We start from the raw sequence: 9181 nt of genomic DNA on the forward strand, positions 1-9181 counted from the left end.
AGACCGACAGCCAAGACCACGTACATGGCCCACACCTGCCAGGTATGTGTAGACATTTTTTTTTCCTAAAATATGAAATAGAGAAAATACAAGATGATTACTTAATTCTGAAGTAGCTACATTTTGTATAATAGCTATAACATAACCCTTACTGTTCCCTTTAAAGACACTGTGACTATATCAGTTTTTAATGCATTTCAGAGATTACATACATTAGTCAAATAAGGGACACTCTACATACATATTCCACAATCACTTGCTAAATGCTAAGTATATTGAATTCATTTTTTTTTCTTTTCTCCTAAGGATTCTAGTTTTAGAATTAGGACTATCAATTTAATTAGTTGTACACATTTTTGACAGATTTAGCTAAACATCTGAATAATTACTACATTCTTACTAATATGATCCTTTGCCTGTTTAGAAAATAGTCCCCATACATCCCATCCCACCCCCAATCCTGTCTTAAGTAGTTTTCCTCTGGATTTGTGAATATTACTTTGTATATTCATTTTTTACTATGAAGAGTCTTGCATATGTGATTCAAATCCTGGTCACATTAAGAGCCTGTGTCCTGTGGGAAACAGAATCACAAAGTAGGAGTTGGAAGGGACCCACAAGGATCAACAAGTCCAGCTCCTGGCTCCACACAAAACCACCCAAAAATCAGACCCTGTGTCTGAGAGCGTTGTCCAAATGCTTTTTTGAACTCCGGCAGCTCAGTGCTGTGACCACTGCCCTGGGGAGCCTGTCCCTGTGCCCGACCACCCTCTGGATGCAGAATCTTTCCCTAACCCCCAGCCTGACCCTCCCCTGTTCCAGCTCCATGCCGTTCCCTCGGGTCCTGTCACTGTCCCCAGAGAGCAGAGCTCAGCACCTGCCCCTCCGCTCCCCTCGTGAGGGAGCTGCAGGCCGCCATGAGGCCTCCCCTCAGCCTGCTCTGCTCTGGGCTGAACAATCCAAGGGACCTCAGCCGCTCCTCATACATCTTCCCCTCTAGTTCCTTTGCCATCTTTGTAGTCCTCCTTTGGAGGCTCTTTGATAGTTTTATGTCCTTCTTATATTGTGGCACCCAAAACTGCAAGCACACGGTGCTCACAGTAAGGCTGCACCAGCACAAAGCAGAGCGAGACGATCACTTCCCTTGACCACCTAGCCATAAGGTGCCTGATGCACCCCAGGGTATGATGGTCGGCCTTTTTGGCTCCCAGGGCACACTGCTGACTCATACTCAACTTGACATCAAGCAGAACTCCCAGATCCCTTTCCACAGGTCTGCTCTCCAGCCTCCCGTCCTCCAGTCTGTACATAGAGCCAGGGTTGCCTTGTCCCAAGTGCAGAATCCAGCACTTGCTCTTGTTACACTTCATGTGGTTTGTGATTGCCCAGCCCTCTAGTCTGTCAAGATCTCTCTTCAAGGACTCTCTACCCTAGAGAAAAAATGGCTCCTACAAATTTACTATCATCTGCAAACTTTAGTGTTCATTCAAGTCCTGCTTCCAGTATGTGATTCAAATCCTGGTCACATCAATAAGAGTCAGTGTCTTGTCTGAAATAGTAACCTTCACATGTAATATTCATACCAGCATATGTCTAATCTCACTTCTGGCAATAAGGAGAAGCAGGCTGAATATGTTTCTGTCCTTTTCTTTGCCTTTGGCTGTTCTGGGTGTATGTGTGCTAGGAGCAGGGAGATAGGTATTTGCCTAGATGTCTTTGTAGGCCATCATTACCATGCTGTGATCAGTCTGACACTTCATACTGAAACTTAATCTTTGAAAATTGACCATTGTAAACAACTGACTCTTAGCTGTTCCTTTTTACTGCTACATCTTCCTCCTCTGCTAGGGGCTTTTTCTGCTTTAGGTCTGTGTGGCAGATCTGGCTGGTTGGGCCTAGCTGTAAGGAAGATCCAGGGGCTCTTGGAGCTTCCTGCAGCTCAGATCACTTGGCTGGACTAGATCAACTTTTTCTCAATCCTCATAACCTGTTCCTCATCTTCTAGACCAAAAATGGTTCAAAAAAAAATCCACACAGCTGTAAATTCTGTCTCACTTCTCTTTCCCCTCACATTCATGCCTTTTATAATACTGATTTGAAATGGCTTTTTGTGTTACAGAGCTTGCCATAAAATCCAGCCTGGCCTCCCTTCCACCAGAGACATTAGATCTTCTCTCCCTTCAAGGAGCTGGAAAAACAATTCTTAAAGCCTGGAAGGGCTGTTTTCCTTTCAAAACACATATTACATATTGAGTTATAAATCTTTTTTGTTTATGCTTTCTTGGCAAGGATAAAAGAGCACTTTTCAAGCATGAGACAATATACCTCAGTGTGTCACAAAACCCCTGGGATGGAGGTATTTTACCAAGGGTGAGAAGAATGAACCAACTCCAAAAAAGACCAGAGAACAGGTTCCCAAAGGTCATCATGGGACCTACATCGGGTTAACTGGGTTAGATGTACTCATGAGGAGAATTTTCTCCTTCAGTCATCCCACTGAGACTCTGTGCAGAAGATCTACTGCAGTTTGAATTCATACCCCAGGTTGTTTTACAGTAGCTGACCCACAATAGGGAAGTTTAGGCAGACAATTCCTACCATTTCTAGTTGCATTGTTTTTAGCCAGAGTTGCTTAAAATCTTTCAAAAGGGGCAGAATTTGAGCATACAGGGAAAGGAGGAAAGGATCTGGATAATTTTTTCAGTCCTTCCATCTTTTCCCACCTAAAAGACTACAAGCATTTTGACCTCTTCTGCTATTTTCCTTTAATCTCTCTCTTTCTCTGATGTGGAGCTTTGGGTCCTGAAGGACATATTCATCTCCCCAGACTTCAGATGCCCACAGCTGAGCTGGTTGTTCACTATGTCCTCCAAAGTCAATCAAGATAAATACCTTTTAGGGGCAATTCACGTCATGTCTCTTAGACACCCACATTAAGATGTGATGCCTCCAAGAGAAATTACACCACCAGCTGAAAATGGTTTAGGCATCTAGATATTTTAGCAGGTGAATCCCACCCAAAGAGTTACGATCTGTAGTCACAGTCACATGCTATCCAGCTGAGGCTCTTTTACAGGGCTTCTTTGGTCACACAAGGCTGCCTGGATAACACAGTGCTGTAAGCCACAGGAGAAAAGCTGTGGCTAAGATTGGTTTCACAAGCAACACACTGAAGTGGGATTTCTAAAATGAATAGCAAGCCCAAGTTGCTGTCAAACCACCCACTGTTAGAAAAACAAGCAAACAGAAACAACCAGGCAACACAGTCCATCAAAATCTATCTATAGGTAGGTTATTTACAGATGGAAAGTTGGCAGAACAGAAGGTAACTGGGCAGGTGCTAGCTACATCAGAAACACTAGCTGAGCCCAACAACTCTCCTTACCAGCAGGAACTGAAGGAATGAACGCAGTTTGGTGGTACAGGAAGAGATTTTTCTTTATTGTCACTTCCCTGAGCACCTGTTTAAGGTTGTTTTGCTTGTCTGTCACACGGGACAGATACCTGGGGAAATTCCATTCCTACTCTCATTCATTCTCAGACATTCTTTTCCCCTTCCCATTCCTGTCTGATAATGCAGTTTCCTGACTTCCAGGGTCCTTTCAGGCCTCTCCATATCTGCTCAGAAATACAGCCCCACTCCGTATCTTCAGCCTATCAAAGAATCACTTGTTCCCCATTGCAGTGGACAGAAAAAAAATGTCACATTGAAACTGAAACACAGCTAATATGCGGAAACTTGCACAGATATGGTTGTATGGTAAGGCACAGTGATGAACTAAATTTTCAAAGTGTTTCTGGTTTCTGGACAAAAGATCCAAGCCACCAGACATGCTCAGGGTTATCTTTCCTGGTCCAGGCCAGTAGAAGTATATGCACATATTCTTAAAGAAAACAAGTGTCAACAGAGCAAGGTTCTATAAATGCTGATAAAGGTGAATTTAACTGCATGCCAATAGCATGCAAACTGTTTCTGGTTTGGGAAAGAGTACCAAGCAAAAAGAGAGCTACTAACTTCTAGCAGAGCTGCAGTCTGAGCGGTCACTGGTTGGTGAAAGGATCAATCCACAAGTCGATTGGGAAAGTCGTCACTTCCACTTGGTTGTATGTGGACTGCATGCATCCTGGGTATTGCCCACCAGCATTTCTTTAAAAGTATGTATGCGTATATACCTACACACTCACACATGGCTGTGCAACAGGGTGGAGTGACATAAGTAGCTACCTGATCACGCAGCCCCAAGACCATTGCTCACTGAGCTCTTTCCTGGCTGTATTCCTAAAACAAAAGCAGCCCAATATTCACACCTAGCCTTCCCTGGGCAGGTGGTAGTGACATACAAATGGTGCAAAACAATGAATGCGACAAAACACACATAGGGCACCCTCCCAAGAGGAAACTGAGATGAAATGACACAGCCTAACCCAACTCGTCTTTTTTTTTTCATGTGCTGCTTTCCTCTGTCACCCTTTCCTGAAGGACGTTGCTCCCATCAGCATGTCCCGGCTCTCCCAGGGAGCCTTCCCTCTCGCTGCTTGCCGTGCAGCCCCGCCAGCTGCCTGTGACTGCTCCTGCCAGCAGCCAGAAATCCTCCCCCCGCCCTGCTCTCCCACAGGAGCCAGACCATGCCCAGCAGACCCAAGCATCCTGACTCTCCCATGCAGAGGAGGGCAACATGGTGGTGGAGATTAGATAGCCCGAGTGCTCCATCCCTTCTTCTCACTACGGCATTGCAGCCTCACTCTCTCCCTGTGTCTCCAGCCTCCACCCACCTGCAGACTTACCTCCATGTAGAAAACATTCCCTGGTGCTCCAGCTCTGGTGTCTGGGTGCCGGTTAACTTATTTCACGTTTCATCTCTCTCTTGGTGATCACTCTTCACTCAGCTACCTCTCGTGCTGCTGTCTCCTTCCCACTTCACTTCTCAACTTGGGCTATGCAAGCAGGGGAATTCCCACCTAGAGGATCTGATTGGCATAAGATCAGTAACACTGTCGGTCTTCTTTAAATGTGTGAGCCCATAAAATTCTGTGTCTATGGTGAGAGCATACCACATAAAAGTCAAGGTTTTTCTTACCTCTGCCTGACCTTCTCTGAAATGTTTCCCGCCTTACCTCTAGGCATGCAGCCTCCGAATCAATCTTATCTGTGCTCAGTGTTTGCTATCAGATGATTCACTCATCACTTGCCTGGAACTCAGATTTGATTAGCCCTTGAGCTATTCTGATCCAAGAGGGTGAACAGAGAAATTCCATTGTAGACTGTGGACTAACCCTAGAGGTGTCATTGTAACAGGAAAGTAGAACCGAAAGTGGAGTTTGCATGCTAACCCTCAGAAGCTGCAATCTTGTGTATCTATGCATACACATGCACACAGAAGTGTTAATATGTACATATACATAGGCACATACACAGATATATTTATGGACACATATGCCTGCAGAGACACACATGTATAAGCAAATTTCCTCATTTTTCAACCACTTACTTGGACTCTCAGCTCATACATCAAGACTTGCATTTCACCACAAAATAATTGGATGTATAAAGTTTAATCAAGATTCATCTGTACTCTTCTGTGCTTACACTTCTGTGCTTACAAGAAAAGTGGAGCATGGAAATGCTGAGTTATCCAAACTCACAAATAAATTTATCCCTCCAGAGACAATTCAGCTTTCCACAAGCAGCTCTAAACACAAGAAACCCACAATAAATCCAACTGCAGGTACTCAGGGTGAGACCAGCTATCCTAACATAAACATTTGTATCTACCTTCTTGTCACAATTCCCTTTCCAACTGGTGAAGAGCAATGCAGTATATCCAGGACGTATCTCACACTGGAGTACAAAAGATGAATTCCCTCTTACCAGTGTAGACTTTCTGCACTGGTTACAGCGGCAAGTGTGTAGGGGTGCATGGCCCAATAATTAATTAAATGTGCTGTGCAAAACAGAAGAGCAGAAAGCAGTCTACAGTACCATCTACCCCACTCATTAGAAGCACGTGCTTGCACGCCACAAAAAGAAAGCAACTATTTCTATGGGTAGGTAAGGACATGTGGTAACCACAAAGGGGGAAACAAGAATCCCCAGGGAGAAAGAAGACTAAGAAAATTAAAAAACAAACATACGTTGATTTAATGCCTCCAAATTTCAACAGTTACTGTACAAGATGCCAGAATACATCCTTGACTACTATTGAGCAAAACCCAACCTGTGCATGGTGGTACGGACTCCAGCATGAGCAGCCAGAAAGCAGCTCTTATGAGCAGAGACGTACATATTCAATACTGTCTGTTTCATGTTCCATGGCAATGGTAGGGCTTCAGAAAACATTTTGATGTAAAATCTCAGTTTTCTTTCTCAGAATGTAATTTTAATAGCATTCTGTGCATGATGGTGCTGAAAAAAAAAAAAAAGAAAGAAAGAAAAAAAAGAAAGAAAAAGAAAAAACAAAAGAACAACTGACGGGAGTATTGAAGAACTTGGATTTATTTTCAATTGTAAACTACAAAAGGATTGTCAGGAACTAATCAGTGATATGGTGACAGTAGGAAAGAGTACAGAAAAACACTAAATTCAGCTAAATGTATTTAGAAAAAGTATTTAAAATCAAGCTTGACTTCCAAATATCACCGTTACTAGCAGAGATGATCAGAATATCAAATCACTGGAAAGCCTAAAGTGGCTCTATTTCATTTATTAACATGACTATCCACAGGAAAGCCAGTTTTTGTTAGGCAGAAAAATAAGAAAGATAAATTTATTAGCAGGAATAAACACTGACCTATATCCTTTGTGTAAATACACTGAAACAAGAACCATTAGCTTGTCCTATGATTTCAAAGCTGCTTTCAAGTTTTCCCAAAACATCTCCTGCTGCTCTTCTTCATGAGGCCACTCCAGGTAGGTCTTTGTGTTCATTATCTTCCGCAGTTTGCAGAACCTCTTGGGAATGGCTTGGCTCTGGATGGGCTCCAGGAGGATGAGAATCGCCGCATCATTGTTCTCATCAAACAGGCGGAAGTGCGAGAAGTCCAGCTCGTACTTGCACCACTCGCTCTGCACAAAGTGCTCCGACAGCACAAAGAGCGTTTTGTGGCTCTTCTCGATGGAGTCAATGATGTTATCCACAATCCACTTCCCGGGCACAAAGTCCCGCTTATGGAGGCACAGCCTAAAGGGGGGACACGCCTGCTCCAGCTCCTGCACCATGACGTTTTCCACCCAGTTGGAGTCGTTCTCGCTGTAGGAGACAAAAGCATCGTAGCAGATGTCCTTTGGCGGGGGTCGCTTGGGCTTCCGCTTGGCTTGGAGCCATGCCCATGTCATTCTCATGTACCAGACTGCGTGGTACTTGTACCCGATGGCCACCAGGATGAGGATGACCAGGAAAACCACAGCGCAGATCAAGGACACCACCAGGGACTGGTGACACTCCATCAGGGAGAGCTGCACGGCTCCAACCTGCTCCCCTCTCACCGACAGCGGAGAGTCGCAGATATAACTTTCTGGCCACCCCACGAGCACCTGGCCTATCCCTGCCTGGTGCTGAATGAAGGAGAGGAATTCACAGGAGCAGATAAAGTTATTGGCGCTGGCATCCAGCCGCTCCATTTTCCTGAAGGACTCCAACCCTTCCTTGGAGAAGCTGCTGAGCTTGTTTCTTCTGATTGACATGGCCACCAAGTTAGGAATGCTTGCCGCATCAGGCAAGGCCTTCAGCTGGTTTTTTGCAAGGTACAGCTCTTTGAGAAATGGCAGCTGCAGATTAAATTCCTTCAGGTTGTTTGCACTGATGTCCAACACTTCGAGAGTTGAGGGAATGCAAGCCGTTAATTTGGGAATTTGAGTACTGGAGAGATTCAAATATTTCAAATTTGCTGGCCATTCACACACATCTGGAATCTCACCAAAATTGTTTTGGCTAATGTCAAGATTATTCAGTTTGGGTAGATTAGTTATATATTTTGCAGTCTGGTTTAGGGATTTTAAAGAATTTTTACTTAGATTTAAAGTTTGCAATGAAGGCCAAGCACCTTTACAGATTGTCTCACTTAAGCGATTATTTACAAGCAAATTATCATGAAAGTCAAGATACAAAAGTGATGAAAAATTTCTTGCAAGCCTGCATGGTACCATGAAAACTTTAGAGCTTACAATGCTGAGTCTTTTCAGTTTACTTATTTGTGACTCCAAATCTTTCAGGTCAAAAAACAAATAAAAATGCAGAATAGTCATATTTGTCACTGATACGGTTTCAACAGAACCTAGTCCACTTCTTTCAAGTGCTGTAGTATTCCATATTCCTTTCCCCTCAAGCACACAATCTACTGCCTCTACCTCTCGCAAAGATGTGATTTCCTTCAATAACAGCATTACTTGGCTAGCATATTTATCTGAGAATGAAGCTCTGGTAAAAGTCATTTTTTGTATCATTAAAGGAAGTGTAGAGTTCTGCACCAGTGATTCATTTTCAATATCCAATGTAATTTCTCTAATCTCTAACCAAATGGCAGAGTGCAGAAGGTCCCGAACAATTGCTGAGAACAGATCGACCCTTCTTATGCTTATGATCATGTGATTTATCTTCTTAATTGATTTCAGACTTCCAGGCTCATACAGACTGAGATTGTTGCCCTCGATCCACAGCTGGTTGAGAAGCGTAAGGCCCTCAAAGTTTCCTTGCCTTATTGCAGAGAACTGCGGGTTGCCCAGGTGGAGAGAGCTCAAGTTTCTCAGGCTAGAAAAGGGAGAACTTTCCCCCAGGTCCCTGTAGCAATTGCCCTGAATGCTGAGGCGCTGGAGCGAAGAAAGGTGCTCAAACCACCCTGGCGACAAGTGACCAAGGCCGTTATTTGACAAGTCCAAGAGCTGCAGTTTCCCCAGGGAGACAAACGAGTCCTCGTCTATGGAGCTGATCTTGTTGGACTGCAGCAGCAGGGTTCTCAGGTTCACAGCCTGCTGCAGATCACGCGCTCGGATGTGCTTTATCCTGTTGCGGGACAAGTCTAACACCATGATTTTGTCCGTGAGCCCCGAGGGAATGAAGTCCAAGCCCATGGAAGAGCAGTTGCAAGACTGTGTGGCATCGCATGAAGGACAGGCCTGCTTCAGGGCTTGTTCCTCAGAGAGACCGACAGCCAAGACCACGTACATGGCCCACACCTGCCAGGTATG

The 9181-nt window shown here is 44.3% G+C and overlaps 1 protein-coding gene and 1 long non-coding RNA gene across 3 annotated transcripts; both read right to left on the bottom strand.

Annotated features, from left to right (window-relative positions):
- Window positions 1–7: 7 nt before the first annotated feature.
- LOC118157230 lies at window positions 8–5108 on the bottom strand. Of its 2 annotated transcripts, XR_004746589.1 has the most exons (5): window positions 5079–5108; window positions 4786–4968; window positions 4186–4279; window positions 3049–3116; window positions 8–65 (listed from the first exon to the last, which is right to left on the bottom strand). It is a non-coding gene; the product is annotated as an uncharacterized LOC118157230 (long non-coding RNA). The 2 variants fall into 2 exon arrangements; XR_004746588.1 differs by having other exon boundaries at window positions 4786–5101.
- Window positions 5109–6477: 1369 nt separating this feature from the next.
- LOC118157232 (toll-like receptor 2 type-1) lies at window positions 6478–9175 on the bottom strand. The gene has a single exon (XM_035311491.1). The coding sequence runs from the start codon at window positions 9158–9160 to the stop codon at window positions 6836–6838; it is 2325 nt and encodes a 774-aa protein (XP_035167382.1). The 5' UTR covers window positions 9161–9175; the 3' UTR covers window positions 6478–6835.
- Window positions 9176–9181: the final 6 nt, after the last annotated feature.

This window comes from Oxyura jamaicensis (assembly GCF_011077185.1).
Source record: "Oxyura jamaicensis isolate SHBP4307 breed ruddy duck chromosome 4 unlocalized genomic scaffold, BPBGC_Ojam_1.0 oxy4_random_OJ86259, whole genome shotgun sequence".
Classification (NCBI taxonomy): domain Eukaryota; kingdom Metazoa; phylum Chordata; class Aves; order Anseriformes; family Anatidae; genus Oxyura; species Oxyura jamaicensis.

Bases quoted from the DNA above. Each gene is read 5' to 3' on its own strand.
- LOC118157232 (XM_035311491.1), bottom strand. From the start codon at position 9,160: ATGTACGTGGTCTTGGCTGTCGGTCTCTCTGAGGAACAAGCCCTGAAG.